Raw genomic sequence first — 22,153 nt, forward strand, 5'->3', positions numbered from 1 at the left:
TAAAACACTAAAAACGAGTCTCCTGTTCACTCAGACCAGTTCCCCAACCTCTAACACCTCACAGCCTACACCACCGACCACTAAACCTCCCGGCGCCCGCAAACAGCACACAACCAGCACTGCAATTCAAACGACAATTACAGCAGCAACACAATACACAACAGTCATCTGAGCCGGGTTGCCAGGTTGGTGCTTTTCATGAACTCGGACTTGCAGCCGAGACTTGCGTCTGTTATTTTTTTTTTTTTTTAGCCCACAGGTTTAGAATTCAGGTTAATCATATGAATTAATTAATTAATTAGCCTAGAGTATTTTTTGTTAATGTAAACAGTAATTACACGGTCAATTATGTGATTAAAATGCAGTCACTCAGTCTTAGCAGATTCTCTCATTTTTTTTATACTGAGATTATTATAGGGGAGTTTTACACCCTTCGCTTCATATCATCTGGTTTTGCTTCTTTCTAAAAAAAAAAAATAAGTAAATAAATAAATTATATATATGAGAGAGAGCGAGAGAGAGAGAGAGAGAGAGAGAGAGAGAGAGCGCGAGCACAAAATAAAAAAAAATCCAATAAAATAAGCTTGAAATAAGTAAAATATCTAGAGTAAATAATAGGCTAAATAATTTTAGATTTGTTGTATAATAATCTCAGAACAGATGAACAGGTGAAATTGTTTATTAATAGAAACAGAAAAACAAGATATTAATATTATAATACATATATATTATAATAACAGTCACTAAAATGCATAATATAGTCAATAAAAATGAATAAAGAGACTGCTTTTAGTGTATGAACTGCTTATTAAGTGTCAGTGAACTGGTTTAGCCAGTGTGTGCACCCTGTTTGACAACAACAACGACGACGACGACGACAATAATACCATTTTAGCATCCAAAACTTTACATTCCTATATATTCACCGATGATGGTCACGGTCATGTTTTTAGGATTTTCCGCAGTCCGAATTTCTGTAAACAGTTCTTTGGAAATGGATTTATTTTATTTCATCTTGAGTTTTTACCCCCTCACGCAGACCTGGCAACCCTAAATCTCCACATTCATGCCCGAAATCTCAATAATCTACGCATTTCCTGGCCCAAACCCAACTCCACATGAAACACTTCAAACTCAGGCCAGAATAGCGTGCTGACTGACATTCTGCTACGGTGCCAAAAGTTTTTCCACCCACTGAAAAGAGACGATTCCAGTCATTAACATTTCAACACAAAGCCCTGGACATAAAGGCGCTAATGAACACGGCTCGTGCAGGAAGTTCACCAAGAGAGCAGGTTTACCCTGTCTGAGCGCTACAGACGGACTGCGTATGTGTGTACGCGTCTGAGGCAGAGGTGTGTGACTACAAATTACAACTTCATTTCATTCATAACGTTCTCCGAACAAGGTGCCATGATGGTTTAAAATCACAGAGGACGAAATGACATCATACAGTCACGTGGTGTTCCTCAAGGTTCCACTCTGAGTCCACTGTAACGCTGGGCGATATGGCAAGATCACGTTATTGAAATTATAAACCGTGGCTCAATACTGAGACGTTTCTGAGATATCGCAGGTATCTTGATGATTTATAACATTTTAATAATCAACTGCAAGCTTATTTGCTCCAATATCGTCACCTGCTATCTGCCCTCTTCGACATATATAAGCGCTGTGATTGACAGGATAGAGACAGTATGCCCCTCCCACCCAGAGAGCACAGACTGTTTTGTCGCTCTGGACAAAAGAGCATACAAACAAAAGTATAAAAGACAACATGGAGGATGTAGTTCAATTCTGGGTCCTTTGTTGATTTTATTTCCAAAATATTAGAGGTGGATTTACAAAACAGACAAGAATCATCCAATCAACAACGTTCTGATGTCAAATGTAATCCAGGTAAATCCACAACACTTCCATGAAAATGTTAAATAAAACATGGAGGACAAAAGAATATGTTTCGTAATAATGCGGTCACTTGAAATATGATCTTGTGAAAAACATCACGAAGTGTAATTAAATGAAATGAAATGAATCTAATAATCGTGAAATACAGAGTTAATATCAGTAAACGTTTGAAGACAAGAAAGCCTGCGCTTCTCAAAAACACACAACCCTTCTCACAGAGCAGCGCCTCCACGCCTACGGCCAGATTAAGGGCGTAACTCCGACATATCGGCGTATTTGGAGCGGAGCTCAGACACGCAGAAACTGTTGCAGAATCGGAATCATTCGGTTCTCGTGCCAGAGGCCGGTAATTAAAACGATCTGTGGTGAAGTTTCATTCCGCAGCCAAACGTTTTACTCAACTGCTTCCTGTGGACTCGCGAGGACTTTCTCAACACACGTCATCTGAACAAAACACTTCAGCGCTGGGAATTCTGCACATGGGAAATCTCAAGCTGTGATGCTTATTAATACGCTGCGTCCCAATCCGCCTAGTTATACTAGGCACTTCTGAGTGTGTCGCAAAAGTACTGGGACACGCTAACAAACACGTCACGTAACGGAGGAGAACGCCGTCACGCACGCCGTCGCCGCAAGCAAACTCCTCGCTGCATTCCAGCTTTTCTACCGTCATTATTCCTTATTTCATTTACAATTACTAATCCTATGTGACAAAAAAAAACAAACGACAAGTGGTTAGTGTTTAACATTTAAGTTCTTATGCTTAAATATTGAAGACGCATCACAGATGTTACACTCTGTGCAATGTCTGTTAATAATAATAATAATAATAATAATAATAATAATAATAATGATAATAATAATTAGTAGTAGTATTAGTCACTTCCGTGTAATGATAGTGATTCCTTAGGGTGTGTATTGGAACACACACACACACACACACACACACACACACACACACACACACAGAGTACTGTGGTAGATGGTATCTCAGCACAGGTGCCGGTGTGGTACACGTTTTCTGGGCAGTCATGCGTAACAACGCGCTGCAGGAGAACAAAAGCCTTGATTGTCCTCTCTGCCAAATTTCACATCCACTCGTCCTGAGGTTTATGGAGCATGACAGGTGGCTCACTGCGCTGTGTGTGTGTGTGTGTGTGTGTGTGTGTGTAATGACTCAGCCTGCAGTGCCTTCATTAAAAACTAGCATTAAGCAACAGGCTCTGAAAGACTAAACCGGAATCGAGGTGGGGAAAAAAAAAAAAAAAACGGAGCCGATGGAGAACGCAGCATTTTTCGAATTTCAAATCGACACTGAAAGGCGGCGGATGTGAGTGACGTCGGTTCGAAGGCGTTCCGGCTGCGGCCAGATCAGGAACTCGTTTTGCGCCACAAGCCGTAATAGCATGTGTTAGCATTCAGACACTGTCATTACGCGCTACTTAGTCTGTAGAGATCGGTGTAGAGACGTCTCAATTAGGGGAATAGTTCCAAATCAAAATCAGATCACAGGAGGAGGCAGGAGAACGCTTCCTTATGTCACCTCATTCGGTCTCTTGTGGGAATTCAGGGATTTGCCACTAATCGCAATAAGAAATGCTAATCGTCAAAATGTTTAGACGGTGCACACGGCATGCTAAAGGGCTCGCCGGGTGCATCAAAAAAATACAAATCTTCCACTTTTGCGTTTCCATCCACACTAAAAGAGCGCTCATGTTTTCGGACACACTCTAAAGTGGAGAAATAAAGGGGACCAAAAAATAGCATCTTGAAAACACTGACATCATGTGATCATAAATCCAAGATGGCGGAACTTGCCGCGATGACATTTTTCACTATAGATATCTATGGGTTCCTCCATCTTGAAAAGGTCAACGAGACTCCTGTCTAGAAATTCTCAGCGAAATTAAACGACTTATGAATGGAAGCAGCTGATTGGATAAAACGTTATACTGAATCCGTGAAACTGTAACATTTTTATTTGGATTTTTCCCCCTAAAGAACGAAAGAACACAAACTTTAAAACCTTACAATTTTAACGCTTCAGCACAAAATTGTATCCAATCAGCCGCTTCCACTCAGCGTTTAATAAGAATTTCGTAGACGATGTCAGTTTCTCAGTGAACTCACCTTCTCAGTTTTTTTATGCAACACGCAATCTCAATTGTTTGTCGCTCCAATATTTTCGAACAAATTTGGTAGCAAGCATATACGCACATTGTGATCGATCAACGTGCATAAACTACGATGGAAACTCATTTATCGCATAAATTCCTCGATGCGCATCAAAAAAAAAAAAAAGAGTCATGTGACTTTGCCTCAACAACTCACGCGAGTGGATAACTGTCTCGGAAAAGTAAAAATGGCGGCGAGTGAGAATATGTTTAGACGATTTTCTTCTCTTGAACACACGAGATGGAAACGGTGATTTATTCGCAAATGTTTCATGCCACGTTCCAATTTTCCGCACAAGTTTAATTCCCTTGGAATGGAAACACGGCTCGTATCTCCAGATTTCTCACTGTTTTAGAGCAGGTAAGGTTCTGGTCCTCTGTAGTGAAGCAGTGCGCTCTGAAGGCTCGTCTCTCTAATCTCAGCTGGAAGACGCTACGGTTCGTCTGCGCTGGTCTTGTGCCAGGTCTTTGAAAATCTCGCAAAGGCCAGAATAAATCAAGCCTCCTCAGACACGCTCTCTGGCTACGGAGGATATTCGAGGAAGGAAAACAAGGGCATCGCTCCCACGGCTCCGATATCTCTCAGCGCCAAGGCCGTGGGGATTTCAGCCAATGAGAACACACACACTGGCACCGGCGGGTCTGAGCGACCGGCGGGGGTGTGACGGGGTAGTTACTCTCACCGGGATGCTTTCAGAAATACGGCTCTTCGCCGTCATCACAAACACGAAGATCGGATAAACGAAAGACGTCTGATCAGACCTCAACTCCTTACTAGTTCTCCTGTCCAAGTGTCGCCGTCAGTTTCCAATTTACGACTCAGGAAAAACGTACAAAAGCGACAAATCCGATCGAACGTCTCGGACGATTCCTCGGAACGATCCTTTGCTGCGCGGTCTGACGACTCTTCAGTTCGCCAACCACAACTTTAGTTCCTACCTGCAGTGAGGTCCCATTTACTGTTTGATACGCAACAACGTAAACACGAGCTCACGTTAAACACGTGTAGAGACCTTACGAAGAAAAATAAACCTCGGAAGGAAGTATCAGAGCTCGTGGTGTCTCTAGTGAGCGTGCACAGCTAGTGCAGTTAGCTTGCTTTGCTAATCTAATCTGAGGATTAAGCTACCGTAGTACGAAGCTGAGCATGTAAACACCTTATATCGATATATCTACATCGAATAATAGTAGCAGTTCGTCCACACGGCCAGAAGAAAGCAGCTTCACGTGCTGGTGTGAAAAGAGAAAGTCATAACGTGACTTTTGAAATTCGCGATCCGGGTTGTCGCAGTTTATTTTAAGCATTAACTCAACATTGTAGTAGAACAGGAAATAGTACTCCATCACCGTCTTGTGTTTCAAAATGACGGAGTTGGTAAAATATGAAGCTTCGGTGTAAGTGGAACGTGACGTTCCTTCACAAAGGGTCCGAAATGATGCGTTTTAAAACACAAAACAACGGCGTACTAACGAAATTTTGCCAACAGAGTTGCTTGTGGAAGTGAATCTGTCCACAGGACGTGCGTGCGAACGAGTGTGTGCGCTTCACTAAGCCCATCATTTAGTGAGGGATGAGTATAAACACCATACACAACACAACACAACAACACACACAGTCAGTGCACATCAACATGAGCATCGGTTCTAATCGACGCTGCATTAAACAGGAAAAAACAAGGACGCAGATAAGATCAGTGGGGAACGAAACACGCATTCAACCAGCACAGATGATAATCCTAATCAGACCCAGCTTAAATCTATCGCTTTGTTTACATACACATTTCGTTTCTACTTGAATTCGTGACACATTTATGCAAAGTCACACGTTTGTTATGAAAGAAACGCTACAAAGCGACACGGTGTTTTCCTTCTGTTGAGGTTTTGCTAAGAACAGAGCGGAGCTGCTATATTAACATATCGAAAGTTCAAATATTTTTTGGGTTGAGAGTAAAGAGTGAAACTAATTCTTTTTTTTTTTTAAAGGAATATGAGGGGAAAAAAACCCCAATAACTTCTGAGTAACAATGCACGTAGCCAGTGTTGTAAAAGTACTGCAAAACCTGAGATTATTCCAGAAAAGTGTGCCAGGGTTAGGTGTGCTATAAGTGTGTGATATTAATAACAGTCCCCCCCCCCCCATTGTTGGACATATTCATATAAACCAAAAACAATAATAATCCAGTGCAAACTCTTATAGTACGTTTTGACAATACTTCATTATAATAATAATAATAATAATAATAATAATAATTATTATTATTATTATTATTATACATTTTGCAAATACTTGTGAAACTTGATTACAATTATCCAGATGTTAAACACCAACAACAACAACAATGCAAAAACGAGTAGAGATATCATGTTACGTCATTTTTAAATTTTTTTTTAAAGAAGTTGTTTCTTAAAGTGTCTTGAGGTTGTTCAGTTTAAGTCATGTCCTAAACTAGTCGGTTTAGTCGCTGATTCCGGGTTAATCCTCATTTAACCCAATTAAAGGATAATTAATTAGAGTCGCGCGTGCGGAGTTAAACACGCGGTGCACGAGCCGTAATGAGAAGTAAAAGATAACAAAAAACAACAACAACAACAACAGCAACAAAAAAAAAACAGAGTTGCATGAAAATAAAAAATCACAACAGTTACCTTATAGAGTGAGATCCGATTTTTCCCAGAGTTCACTGCGCGGATAAACGCGTCCACGCCGGGGGTCGGCACGCGGAGGGCGGCATGAGCAAACCGAGTCGCGCGCTAGAGTCAACTTTCCGCTTAGAGTCCCCTACTTTCGGATTTTTGGTGTTGTTGTGCTACACACACACATACATACACACATACATACACACTCATACACACATGCGCGTGTAGACATAACCCTGGTGTGAAGCAGTGTGTGTGGGTGTGGGTGTTTAAAGGAATCCCTGTTCGGCTGTACCTGTTAAACCTGCCCTTCTGCTCATAACTCCTCGAATTGAACCGATTCACTAAAGGAACCGAATTCGAGGCGGCGAATCGGTTCGTTTTGTCTAATAACCTAAAAAAATATAAAGTACATTTCTGAAATATAACATTGCATACTTATATACATACATACATTTATGTGTATTGAAAGAGCGCTTGATTAAGTACTGTAATACGCATGTTTTGTTGTGGTTGTTGTTATTATAAGCGATTCATTTGAACGGTTCTCTTTAATCAACTCTTATGAATGAGTCGAATCAACAAAACAGCTCGCAAGTCATTTAGCAAGTAACCACAATGAACAGTAAACCTGTTCTTTGCTGCAGGATTAAAACTGTAGACATATATTTATTCATCATCTTTGTGGTGAATAAGGTAAAAAACAAAACGGTTCGTTTTGACGTAAATGGTTTTGTTCGCAAGAGTCGGTTCAGTGTTAGTAAGTCGTAACGCTGTAAACGCGCGCCGTCTTGTGGCCAAAGCGCGTCATTACAACGTAAAGTCTACAGTTCAAATCTGTTCTGCAGCGTCTTATACAAAATTTTTTCTGTCCTGATTGTACATTTACTTTTACATTTATTCATTTAGCAGACGCTTTTATCCAGAAGCGACTTACAAATGAGAAAATACAAGCAAATTGTAATTTTAAAACACTCACATACACACACTTTTAATCATCCAGCAAGTAAAATGAATCTAAAAATAAAGTACGGTCCTTGATGAAACATTTCCGGCACATCCGGGTCCATCAAGCAGAAACGATGCACTGGAAATGTCAAGTGGAAATGAACAGCTATAGAAATGTCATCTCCACTAAGTCCATTAAGAGGGGGGGGGGGGGGGGGGGAAATGCTAGTAAAGAGACATTACACTGCACAGTAGCATCACAAGAACAAATTAATTAATGATCTTATTTAGAAAAGCTTCAAAGCATACCTCAGAGATTTATCCGGGCAATAAAGTGATTGTTTCTGAGTTGGCCATGACAGTGATGCTAATCACAACTCAGGAAAATCACCAGACTGTGATGAACGCTGCACCAGAGAGGAATTAACTCATTTAATTTAACGTAATATAGTATAATTACAAGGAAATGATCTCTCTAGCCAATTCTACATTAAACCATGAGATGAGCTGTGACTTCTGAATAGCCACAGAACTGTAAAACATAGATTATACAGAATATATAGGAAACACAGAGTGACGGCGTGGTGTGGTGAAGCGGAGGTAATGTTACTGCCCTGAAGTTGATTATTTTCCTATAACAGCACGTCCCTGAGTCGTTTACTCCTCTTGTGATTTGCAGCTGCACTACTGTCAGAGCTGCTGCTCTAGAACGTTCATCAACAGCTTTTAACCGATCAGATTCCAGAGCTCGTGAATAGCTTACGTGATCCCGGAGTCTCTCCTGATGTCCAGCGATGGCCGACGCGTGATGAGGGTATTTCTGCTTCAGGAGCTCCAGAAAGGCCTCTCTCCGCCGCTCTGCGTTCTGCGTCTGCATGGCGAGTGTGTGCTTACGAGGAAGCGTGCGAGGGGACCAGGGGTTCGATCGGTCACACACGTCCCTTCTGCTCGACTTCCTGTCCAGATTGTCCACATCCTCTGCCGAGCATGGCCTCCGCTCGCTCTTCACCTTCTCTGATGAGGAGATGGAAAAACACACATGCTGGAAAAGTGGAATCATTCTGTAATGGACTTTGTAAACAAATATATACTACAGGTTTTATCATATCAACGCATAATCTATATCATCCATCCATCTTCTATACCGCTTATCCTTCAGGGTCGCAGGAAACCTTTTGTTTAACGTTTGATGACATTAGCGACGTTCGTGTGATAAAACAGTTTTTGATTAGGCTAATATAGAGTTCTGGACTGTGATTGGTCAGGAGCTGTTGATTAGTTTTCTATAACGGCGGCTCTGACAGTAGCGCAGGTTTATATTAATGCATGTTCTAATACGTTATCGTTTCTATGGTAACGGCTATAGAAACCCATTCCCAGTCCCATTCAGTTGACGCTCCACTAATAATAAAGGGATTAAATAAGGGGTTATAAGGGGATCAGAAACGTTCGGACTGGTGCCGTATATCTCATATCTCACGCCAGACAGATTTATTGCAGTCTCGCTGCACCAGAAGGCCGCTCATTGTTCTTCCACCAGACGTTGAGTATCTGTTGTTATGTAAGCTGGTGTGAAATATGGTGTTAAATATGTTCTGGTCAAACATCTGGAAGGTTCTGTGAGCACGGCAGCATCATTAAGGCTTGTTGAGACGTCGTAGATGACTGACGACGGAGCAGCTGTTCACGCGCTAGTGCTCAGTGCATACGTGAGTGTGTTTAATAATGTGCTGGCTAACAGAGAGAGAGAGAGAGAGAGAGAGAGAGAGAGAGAGAGAGAGTAAAAGAAAGGGAGACCGTGAAGAGAGAATGAGAGAGAGAGTGAGTCAGAGGGACAGACTGAGAGAGAGAGCTAGGGCTTGAAGTCCAGTGAATAAATAAACAGATTTATTTATTATGAATAATATTTATTATGAACAATTCTTACATCACACAATGTAGTTTGTTTGTTAATTATAAGTTTTGGTTGCTAAGCAACATAGCAGGTAAAGATTGAGGTATGATATGGACAGAATAATGGATTAAGTGATTAACAGTTTTATGCAGGATTCCGTTAATGTGACGCATCACAGGTGAGTGTCTCAACCAATCAGATTCCAGAACCCAAACGATCCACTTCATTATGTAATAATTAGCATTTTTAAAAAAAAAAAGTATTTATTTGTTATTAGAAGAGATCACACTCTGCCTTGCTTGTTAATGAACTCTCATTTCCATGTGTAATGAGGGAGTAAGAAATGAACAGGCTGGAATTTGATGATGATTTTTTAAGACATGCTCTTTCAGACAATAGCGTTTGGGCCACGCCTGTAACAAAGGTAACAGCAAGTAAACTGAGATGGAGATGTGTGTGTGTGTGTGTGTGTGTTGGATCTCTGTTAATGTTTTGCTGTAAAAAAAAAAAAAAAAAAAAAAAAAAAAAAAAAAAAAAAAAAAGGGTCTCCATTTTCCTTCCCTGGAAAATCCAGAATCGTGGTGGAGAAAATCCAGGCATTGTCCTCCTCCAAGCTCGTTTTCCAGTGTGTGAGGTCAAGTGTAGGAGACGAATTCCTCTAAACACACACACACACGCGGATGTTTTTAATGAGCTCTCGGATCTCGGCACCAAACGCAGATCCCTCCAACCAAACCCGAGCGCTCGGGAATGGACTGATATCTCTTTAAAGTTCACACAGAAGACACTTATTTATTTCCATAAGAGACTTATATACTTATTAATAGAAAAAAAGAGTAAGATTTCATATCACGACATGCCTCCAAATTAAACTTAAACCACAACAAAGACAATTATCCGATTAAATACACATAACTCAGCTAAAATAGAGAGAGAGAGAGAGAGAGAGAGAGAAAGAGAGGGAGAGAGAGAGAGAGAGAGAAAGAGAGAGAGAGAGAGAGAGAGATTTTCTTCTTGCCAGTCATTGCCAGATTTTTGAGTACTGATGGAGGTCATCAGCATCTCAGTAACAGGCTAATCCACAAACTAGCCTTAAAGTAAACATGCTAACTCATGAACTAGCATTACGATAAAGAGGCTAATCCACAAACTAGCATCCAACACTCAACTGCCTACGACAGGGTTATGCTAAATATTCACTACATAGCCTTTAGCATGAGTCCAGTATGATAGCCTCTCGACTCGATAGTGATCGACGCTATGTCATTATTAATGTTCTCTTCCATCAGAATCTCTGGTCATGGGCTGCTGCTGCATATGTACCATTAGCAGTGCTGTACACACACACACACACACACACACACACACACACACACTCCTGTATAAACACGTACGGACTACAGCGTGGCTTTACATTTGTAGCTGAACCAGCCTCAGGACTCTGGTGGCATTTCCATCATGGCGGTGGAACTGAAACGTGTCTCACAGATCCCCGGCCGTTATATCACGTTACAACGAGATGTCACGTGAAATAAATCAGAACACAGAAGTGCACGCCACATGACATGAGGAAGACGCAAAGCAGTAAACCCTACAGCTTGGAAACGGATGTGATGTCAGCCCTTAGTTTCCGAGAAGATCTGAATCTGTATGTGTTTAAAGATGACACCATTTCCTAATAAATATTTCTAGCCAAAGTGAGCTCGCAGAATTCAGAACAGCGTTCAAACGCTCCAAACACGAGCCTAAATCATCCCTCAATACAAACATCAATCACCGCTTAAGGCTCTGTTAGTAACCAGAAGGTTGTGCGTTCAAGTCCCGAGGTTCTCCAGGTCGAGTCGAGTCGAGTCCCGGCAGGATTCCGCAGAAACGATCCCAAAATCAAGGAAACGCCGCAATATTCGGAGAAGCGTGCAATTTTTCAAAACTACCGCAAATTTTGAAAAAAAACCCATCATAAAACAACCTCCTCGTAATCCTGTACGGACGGATTCATGTGAACGTGTGTAATAAGAGTGACGTTCTGAAATCCAAGACTTGTAACCAGAGTTTATTTTCATTTGTACCGAGTCTGGATTCTGATTGGTTCTCAGGTGTTGATGAATTTTCTAGAACAGCGGCTCTGACAGTAGTGAAGCTGCGAATCACAGCTTTCTACTACTGCGCTCCTTCGGTCTAATACCTCATCGTTTCCATAGCAACAGCTCGTCCGTTTACTGTAATTGACAGAGCCGGAAAGTTGTTTAAAAAGCTGTACATTAAACTTAAAGCATGTATTATTATGCAGCATTTCTCAGGAGTGTAAACCTCTGACTTTAACACACGATATGACTTTCATTCTTGAGGCAGCGATTTAATACTTTAATAATAATAATAATAATAATAATAATAATAATTGAATACTTTAATAATAATAATAATAATAATAATAATAATAATTGAATACTTTAATAATAATAATAATAATAGTAATAATAATTGAATACTTTAATAATAATAATAATAATAATAATAATAATAATAATAATAATAATAATTGAATACTGTAATAATAATGTAATAACTTTGAGAATCTGGGTGAGTCCTACCGTTCGGTCGTCCTGAACGATGATGAGGTAGAGGAGAAAGGGATGATTTTAAACGTTTAATAATACGACTGATCTTTTACCCATCAGACGTCTGTTCTTTTTGATTAATGCTGAGTTAAGGCGTGCACTAACTTACTCATCTAATGTGCTATTTAATTAGGTATTAATTCAGGTATTAGTGCACGAGTATTCCGGGACTGTTATTGTGAAGTGTTACTGTAATATTTAAAATAGTTGACCTTAGCCAACATATTTTAATCAATTATTATTATTATTATTAATTTTACACAAAAATATATCATATATTGTGTTCTTTAGACGTATTTACAGAGTTTTTGCTGCAGAATGTAGTTCAGGAACTCAGCAGTGTTTTTTCAGTGATGTTTTATTTATTTATTATTTGTTCTGCATATTTCTTTTACTTTATTTATTTATTTATTTATTTAAAATTTTCTGCATGTTTTTTTTTGTCCACAGAAAACAGAATTGAAATAAAAACAGCAGCAAAATATAACAGCTAAAATCTCATAAACATGACTGGATCAGTGCAAACAGATCAGACAGATGTTCTTCAGGTTCCAGCAGTTTGTTTTATCCGAACTTCTCTCTACTGGTCATTCATTTAATAACTGAAATAAAAACTCACCGAGCCGAACGTTCTCTTCTCTTTAAATCACACCCGAGGAAAGCACTGTGTCCTGAACTCGCTCTACTGCTGAAGCGCACTTCCTAACACCCTCTCTAACCATGTGTGTGTGTGTGTGTGTGTGTGTGTGTGTGTGTGTGTGTGTGTGTGTGTGTGATCTGCATTCAGAGGAAGTGCTATTGTGTAGCTAATGGTGTTCCATCTCCTCAAGTGACCTCACCTCCGATAGAAGATAAAAGGTGTGAAAATCCCAGACCATGTGTTTGTGTTTATGTGTGTGTGTGAGTGTGTGTGTGAGTGTGTGTGTGTGAGTGTGTCTGTTTGTGTGTGTTTGTGTGTGTGTGTGTGTTTAGGGTCAGAGTTTAGGATGAGGTTCTGTTACACAAAGTCACCCCTGAGTAGGGAGTCACCCGCATACCAACGGATTTCCCAAACACACACACACACACACACACACACACTCACACACACACACACACACACACTCATACACACACACACACACACACATACACACTGGAGCTGTAGTTATTTATTATTAGTTAGATTACTCTGTATGTGTGTGTGAGTGTGTGAGAGAGCATGTGTGTGTGTGTGTGTGTGTGTGTGTATGTGTGTGTGTGAGTGTATGTGTGAGTGTGTGTGTGTGTGTGTGTGTGCTCTAACTTTTCCAGCACCTGCGCATTGTTTAGAGGAAATGGAAACGTTTACTTAGTGCTGAGAGGAGGAGATTCAATCACTCACTTCCCCTCTCTCTCTCTCCCTCTCTCTCTCTCTCTCTCCCTCCCTCTCTCTCTTTCTCCCTCCCTCTCTCTCTCCCTCTCTCCCTCCCTCTCTCTCTCCCTCTCACTCTCTCTCTCTCCCTCTCTCTCTCTCCCTCTCGCTCTCTCTCTCTCCCTCCCTCTCTCTCTCCCTCTCTTTCTCTTTCTCCCTCCCTCTCTCTCTCTCTCTCTCCCTCCCTCTCTCTCTCTCCCTCTCTCTCTCTCTCTCTTTCTCCCTCCCTCTCTCTCTCCCTCTCGCTCTCTCTCTCCCTCCCTCTCTCTCTCTCCCGCTCACTCTCTCTCTCTCCCTCCCTCTCTCTCTCCCTCTCGCTCTCTCTCTCCCTCTCTCTCCCTCTCTCTCTCTCTCTCTCCCTCTCCCTCCCTCTCTCTCTCCCTCTCTCTCTCCCTCTCTCTCCCTCTGATGAAAAAGAACAAAACTCTGTTCCAGAGGTGTTAGATAGATCTCAACACAAAGAGAGAAATTCGAATTTTCTGCCCATATTTGTGATATTGTGTTGTGTGTAAGAGATTCTCAGCACAGTGTTGTGTTGATGTTTGAGGAAAGATGGCTTCTCTCTACAACACTGCGCTTCTGACATTTTGTTTTTGCGACGTTGAGATGAACCCGAATGTCACTCTGATGCGTTCACTAAACCGTCTAAGTGTGTGTGAGAGACGAGAGACGTCCCTGTGCTCGCGTCAGCAGACTGAGCTGAAGAAATGCCGCTTCATCAATTTACCCCAACTTCTGATACACAGACGCACAAATCTACAGTTTTGCACTCTCTGTAATGACACTGAGTAGCCATGTTACTGTGTGTGTGTGTGTGTGTGTGTGTGTGTGTGTGTGTGTGTGTGTGTGTGTGTGTTTTGCTTTGCTCTGATGAAGACCGTTTGGGATTCTTTGGGCTTGACAAAGCCGAGCTGATTGATTTAGTTCAGCCGTGTCCTGGAGCGTTGATCTCAGCTCTGCAATGCTGTAACGCTTCACTAAACACACACACACACACACACACACACACACACACACAGAGCAGGTCAGATTGTCCACTACACAGTGGAGACTCTGGAGTATCATTCCCATCTATCACACACTCCTCCTTCACTGAGACAGACACAGAGGCCACACCTCCTTTGCTGAGACTCTGCCACAGAAGCCATGCCTCCTTCACTGACCACACCTCCTTCAGTGACTTAACAGAGGCCACACCCCTTCACTGAGCTATGGAAATGGTAAAAGGCAGCCACTCAAATGTCATATATTTATAAAAGTGAATCAATCACAAGGACACGAGCAGTGAAAAGGAAAAAGCGCAGCAAAACAAAGCCACAGTCCTGAAAGAGACGAAACTGGCCCAAGCATGAAGTGATGAAGTCACACTGATGTGTCTGAGGCGAGCGTCGTGTCTGCTGAATCTGCTCGTGAAGGTCATGAAATGTCAGAACATTTTTTCTTAAACATGGAAGACCTCTGCATTATGGAACACTGTCTGATTAAAACACTGTCTGATTAAAACATTGTCTGATTAAAACAGTCTGACTAAAACACTGCCTGATTAAAACACTGTCTGATTAAATCACTGTCTGACTGTCGCTATCTGATGAGGACGAGAGGATGAGGTTCTGCTGAGGCATGAAGAAGCATGTGCACACTGCACTGCTCTGGATTCTGGTTCTGGATTCTGATTGGTCAGAAGCCGCATCTTTTATCTTATTAACTTCCAGACGGCGAAAACGACTGATTACAGCTGCTATAACGTCAGTGAGAACAGGAACTAACTTGTTAGTGAACATTCCATAACATTAAATGAAACTATAAACTTATTTTAAAAAAATATGATCTGTCATACGTCTTGTTTAATTCATAGTGACGATAATCGTTGTGCTCCTTGAGCTCCAGAACGATTTGCTCACCCTGTCGTCCATGGATTGGAGAAGCATCACCGGTACAATGACGCTAGCCAATCGTGGGCGTCTGCGAGTTCGTGTATGTGGAAGAAGGCAGACGGCGCTCTCCTCTAAGTGTGTTACTCTGCCACGTGATGCAGCAGGAGCAGCAGTTTGAAAAGATGCCGTATTAGCCTCACGTATCTTGGAGGAAACACGTGTTGGCCTTCACCCTCTAGGGGAGAGCTGGTGGATGGGGATTGGCCGAGAGTAAATGGGGAGAAATTAGGGAGTAAATTAGGGAGAAAATGGTGGAGAAAAATAAATATTGCGATCGGTGACACGTTGCTGTGGTGTAAACGGAATAGAGAACTCAGGGAGGTGATGTTAGAGTGAAATAATGAATAGAAACTCTTCATCACCGCCTCATCACTCCTAGGTGTATTTTTCTGTAACAGTGACCCACACACTGGTGTCGACTCTCGATGAAACAGAACTCACATTCCAATGATCGATTTGGCCTAAGTGGAACATTTCAAAATAGAAAATAAGCCTTTTGGTCAGTTTGTTCCTTTAGGATTGTTTTGTTCGCTACAAATCTCAGCCTGAACCTCTACTAACTCAAACACATGGCTCTGTGTGTGTGTGTGTGTGTGTGTGTGTGTGTGTGTGTGTGGATTGCTCATGGCGTGTCCCAGATGGGAGCTGGAGTGGAAGCACTGAGGAGGCAGCGTGTTAGAGAGGATCATGTTGTCTTACTGCTGCTGCTCTGAGACAGAGAGAGAAAGAGAGAGAGAGTGTGTGTGTGTGTGTGTGTGTGTGTGTGTTTGTGTGAAATCGTCTCTCAGGCTAAATCACCGGTTGTGGATTTGACCACCAGCACATGGCGTTTGGTGTGTTTACCGCAGTGCATTAGTGCAGCAGGTCGATGCAGACACCGGAACAGAACCGGCGCAGTGTGAAACGATTCTTTCTCATACACACTGTTTATTGTGTTTGAACAGAACCCCGGGGTGTTCTCCTCCTCTGTGCGGTTCTTTAGGCGGGTGAGAACACAGTGATCGCATTCGGGTCCGAGAGCGTCTGAGCGAGGTGGTTCTCGGTCTGCGTCCGAGTGAATTCTAGAGAGAAAGTGGTTCGACTCTGAATCGACACAGTGCCGGAAATGAATCGAACACGCCACGTGTTTTGGGTTGCAGCATTTATTTGTAGACGCGAGCTGCTAAACCGAGCCAAACGACAGAGCTGCTGTGCTGCAGAAATGCCGTGTGCTCAGGAGATCCGGACGAACAATAACAACCGGAAAGAGAACGTAAACAAAACTTTATAAAGTAGTTATTTATATGATCTTATCACTTGTTTGGCGTGAAGTTTTCCTCCCAAGAAGGCGATATTTACCTTACATTAATGGAAGGAGTCTCCAGTGTGAACTGAAGTTTACAGAGGAGTTTACACTCTTCTGTAACATGACAAGCTACGGTTTTCATCGTATTAACTCAAAAGACTGTTTATAGCTGCTATAACTAAGCAAGAACAGGAAATAACTTGTTTTGTGGACGTTCCAGAGCATTAAATGTAACCACAAATGGTTAAATGTACGATGTATCGTTCTTCAACAAATAATAAAGTGCAATATTTGGCAAATTCCTGTTGTATAAGTGGAATAAAACACTTAAGGATGGTAACAGTAACTCCACTTCATCACACCACCATGTCGTGGATTATTTTACTATACAGATGTTATTATTATTATTATTATTATTATTATTATTATTATTATTAATAACACCTACTGGAAGTCTTTATTGTCTATAGGTACTGCGCCTGTTTTCAGCACTCTCGCCCTGCCTGGATTATAGATGGTATATTTAATGCTTTAACTGGCTGAAAGCCTCAGCTTCTCCAGTTTTATGTGAAAGAAGGTGTGAAATTATTGCACGTACGTCTCCGTATGATTGCACTCACGGTTTAACAGCATTGCTACAACACTCAGGCAAAATTATGACAAAGCACCGAACTGCTGCACTGCACAAAGACAGCCACAGGAGGTGCATTTGTAAAAATAGTGTGCAGTTCATCAAGGCTAAAGCTTCACACCGCTCAGATTTACTGAGTAACACTGCTGTATAATTTCACATCATCTGCAAAATATCCGCTTTAGCATGAAGGACTCGTGAGGGCTCTGGGGGAGCTCTGTTTCCTCCAGAGAAGCCAGGACTGCCGGTTTCGGCCTGAGCCTCGGGTTCAGTTCTCCTCCACCACCCAGCTAATCGAGTGTGATATCACCGGGGGGAAAAACTAGTCACACTTAGGAGAGTCACACTGTTTAATATTAACCCCAGAGTAAAAGTCTTTTTAATTCGGGTCAAAAACAGGAAGAGGAGCAGGAACTAGTGCTGTGTTAGCGCTCAAACGCTCAAATGAATGACTAGGCAATTAGTGTTCTTTATCCTTTCTAAAAACGTCCCAAACTTCTCTTTGTATTTAAGTTGATTGCCCACAGTACACCGTGATTTTAATGCAAAACAGAAGCGAATAACGGCTTGAATAAACACTTACAAATTTTACACCTTTAAATAAACACGTGATGGAAGTAAAGTGTAAAAAACGATAGCCGTGTTATGTATGTGGTTAGCATGCTTTTCTCATTAACCGCTAATTAGCCACTATAGCTACTAAAATGCATGCAGAACTAACCATACACAAGTGTGTACTCATGTTTCCCATCACATGACAGTACCTGTGAAAGTAGGAGGAGTTTCTCTAAGCGGTGACATCATTTCCCACATGTCTGGGATTCGCCCCGGATAGGATGCCAGTTCATTTACACACACATTCACACAATTTAGTGTAGACAATCTGCCCACCTGCATGTTTCTCGGACAGTGGGAGGTAACCTGCGAACCCGCAGGAAACCTACCTCTCGTTGTACTCAGTGGGAATGTTAGCAGTGTCGTGGAGTCCTCCTTCACGTCAGAGTCTCCAATAACGATGACGAACTTACCTGAATCTGGCTGTCAGGACACATCCAAAACTTGCACCGAGACAGATTTGACCCTGAGTTTAAAATGCCAGACAAGTTTGGTCGGTTTCGTTCGACTCAAACTCCGGTTACTGTGAAAATCTTCAACTCGGTTCCTTTCAGGTGGGAAGTTCTGGTCCGTAATCCAGTTGTCTTTGCCGGTCCTGATCTATTTGTCCCTAAACGCATCCATGATATGATATATATGACCTTGAATCGTTTGCTATCTGGAGATAGTTCTGCTACAGCTCATTTAGGCATTAATAATGTTCCCTAAAAAGCAGCATATTAAAAACATTACTAAATTATCCATGATCTCAAAATGCAGTCGATCTCGATCGGATATTACGCAGCTTCGATTTCTACTCCAGATTTGGAAAATATGATGTTTAAAAATAGTCGCCTGTTTTCTGCCGAGCTGCCAATCACCCCGCCTCTTTGTGCTGTATGAAACCCCAGAGGTCCTCCGAGTTATAAAGTCGCTCAAATGAATTCTGGGCCGATTTGGCTTCTAAATGGACCTCATTTGAGCAAGGACAGGCCTTTCAATCTTCTTTAAATAAACCAACTGTCAGGGGTTTTAAGTGTGCAGTAAACAGGCCGGACGTCAGGAGAGAGCTGCTATCCATCAAACACTCGCTTCCTAAAAACATGCACGACTTTCAGGAATCTTTCAGTGTCAGTTTGGGCCGGAAGTGTCGTAAAACCAGTTTAAAGCCCTATAACAGGATGAGAGCAGCCACATAGTGGACAGGGACGTCTGATAAAGCTGTACAGAACAAGTAATGTCTAAAGAAGATTACTATGATTACTTTGTCGATGTTTTTATCCCGGGCTAATTCAAAGACGTAGTGATCGGTAAATCCAGACAAGTTACCGATAAAGCCTCTGCTGACTTGGTTTCATTTACCAAGCGTACACTCGGTTGAACTTTAATTTAATTAGATACTTTTTTTTTTTAAATGAATACTCACGTTAGAACAGGACAGCTGTAATAATCGGCTCAGTGCTGTGTTGTTTATTCAGCCAGTGTGCGGTCTGATCAGCTTGAATGAGATCACGAGCAAGGGAATGCATCCGATCAGCAAAAAAGAGTCTGTTGTACTAATCCCCTCCATACAGACGGGAATCAGGAGACAATACAGACATATGCTGCCATCAGGGAAGTCGCACAATAACACTGCAGACGAACCTCAGACAGACGAATAACGCAACACAAAGACCAGCGTAGCATTAAGCAGAGCTTTTTGTACCTACAGAGAATAAATACGTGCTGTCTGTGCTGAAGTGTTTCAGTCATCCAGTCACTGAAATAACTTTTAGTGGTGAGACAGAGTGTCTGAAATCATGCAAACATTTATCAATGAGTGACTGGAGTCTCAGAAATCAGTGAGAGGGATTTAGCGAGTACCTGGCTGATGAGGTGTTCCTCAAGGCTTAGTATTTGGTCCGCTGCTGTTTGTATTTTACTCTCTATTAGGGGTGTAATGCATTGACACTATCTGTAAATGTATCTGCTTAGTGTTTAAAACATCCATTATCCGTAGTGTTTAAAATATCCGTTAACGAGCGTGGTCTTTCCTTTTTACCGCAAGCTGAATGTGACAGCTCGCTCAAGCCTACATGAAAGCGAAGCCTTCGAGCTTCCTTAATACATCACAGACATCATACGACTGAACTTATTCTCTATGAGTCAAAAGCTAGTCTTACAGACCGTTTCATCGGCTATTCGGCGGTTTAAGGAAGTGACGTCTTTGTTCCTTGGGCGTTTCCAGTTAGTTGTCGAGCACATACAAAACAACCGCGGGAGATTGCGATAACAATGTTCCCAACTTTTCTGCTAAGGACATAATTGCAAGCATCCAGACTGTGCTAAGCTTTTACTGCATCTCTCGCGTAGACGCACTCGGTATCACCCAGATAACGGTACACGCCTGGATAAGTTACTCCAGTTAAATGTTTAATGTTCTGTGTGAAAAGTTGTCGCTTCAAAGTCTATTTAAAGGGTCTGCTAATTCCACTTCAGTGGGCCTCATTATCATTTACTATAGTTGTGTGTAAATGTTTTCGTTGGCCAAACTGAACTAAAAATCCCCACCAGGTTTACTTCGTACACACGTGTGTATGTTGATCAACACCAGCTGTACAGTACCAAGCACATTCAGAGCAAAGCTGATTTACATTTAGCCACACCCACATATCCATAGAAGGCAAAGACAGCTGAAAAGACAAAATGGCGACTAAATGGTGGACGAGCACTTCCTAAACGCATCTTCCAGTGTGCTAAATCCTCCACTTATGCAGCTCAGCCACTGCAGCTCATCAGCTTTCACAGACACACCATACGGCGCCATTACTTTTGCCCCAATTGAACGTCTAGTCTTATTTGTCCTAATTTATGGATTTGTTTATGGATCATCGTCTTTCATAAAGCTTTCCTTAAATTGGTGTGCAATTGAAATAAATAAAATGTAAAAAAAAATAATATTCGAGCTCGAGAGAATAATCTGTCTATAAAATCACAGCAACTCATCCACAATTACACGATAAATCACTTCTAAGAGTTTCATTATACACAGATAAATAAATTGACACAAAGTCAGGATCGGAAACGTCGGATACGATCATTTTTCCAAATCCAATCTCCGTATGCGCCAATAAAGATGTAATATATTATAATAGAGAAGAGTGAAGGAATGTCTGGAGTCACTCATTTTAAAACCCCACATCTACTCAGATGCCTTTGATCCCACAGAAGATCTCAGTGCATGTATTAAATTTTAAATCTGTTTATTCATGCCATGCCTTTATTATGTATTGTTGATGCTTGATATAGAGAATATTCTGGATATCGTTATTGAAGCAGCGCTTTGAATAATTATCTTAACAGCTTTATGCTTTATACTTTGTATTGTTTGGTTTAATACACTAAACTGTTAGTTATAGTCTTCCTTTACCTGATAGCAATATTAGCCCTGTAGACGATGAAGAAGAATATAAAGACATTTAGGGCCATGTGGTGCACTTTTCTTTCCAAGCTGTCTATCAGTAATCAATACAGTGTGACTGGACTTGTGTTATAATCGTGAAGACATTTCACGACGTGTCTGTGGTTCCTCTTTAGTTCTGCTCAGGATTTGGCATACTGATTTCATTTTAAATGAAATATCGTTATGATATTTAGCAGCAAGAGCCTCTTGTTTGAGATGATAAGAGTCCTTACCCGGGTTGGAGATCATCTTCATGCTCTGCTCCTGAAGCTCCTGCTGTTGGTTCGGTGTGGATCTCAGCAGGTTTCCTTCACTGCCGGCTCTCATCAGCCTCTCGCCCACGATCAGCATCCTCGAGCGATCCCCCGGTGGCTCCTTCCGCGGCTGCTTCGATGGTTTCACCAGACGTGATGAGATCATTTCGCGTCGTTTCAAAGATGTATCCCTTGTCAAGATCAAGATCTCAAGATCTTCCCGCCGTCTTCGTCTTTGGCAGCCTAAAGACGAAGCTGTTTTCTCGTGCACAAGAACTTCATGGTGCTTGCTCAGAAGTTTGGATGAGAAAACAGCCCACTTCAAAGCTGTCCTGTCTGATCAGTTCCCGAGTCCCGAGACCCTCGCTGCTGTCCCTGACTAATCCCTTCCACGCTCAGCACAAACACTCCCTCCGGCTCTGAGCTCAGGAATCAGAGCCT

The 22,153-nt window shown here is 41.8% G+C and overlaps 1 protein-coding gene across 1 annotated transcript in view; it reads right to left on the bottom strand.

Annotated features, from left to right (window-relative positions):
• Positions 1–22,153, bottom strand: part of si:ch211-207d6.2 (sickle tail protein homolog) — a 49,123-nt gene extending 26,970 nt beyond the window's left edge. The window contains exons 1-2 of the mRNA XM_053652298.1: positions 21,692–22,153; positions 8,431–8,681 (exon numbers count right to left, since the gene is read on the bottom strand). Coding sequence (XP_053508273.1) covers positions 8,431–8,681; positions 21,692–21,878 — 438 coding nt within the window. The 5' untranslated portion in view covers positions 21,879–22,153. The remainder of the gene's footprint in view (positions 1–8,430; positions 8,682–21,691) is intronic.

This window comes from Ictalurus furcatus, chromosome 20 (assembly GCF_023375685.1).
Source record: "Ictalurus furcatus strain D&B chromosome 20, Billie_1.0, whole genome shotgun sequence".
NCBI classification, from domain to species: Eukaryota; Metazoa; Chordata; class Actinopteri; order Siluriformes; family Ictaluridae; genus Ictalurus; species Ictalurus furcatus.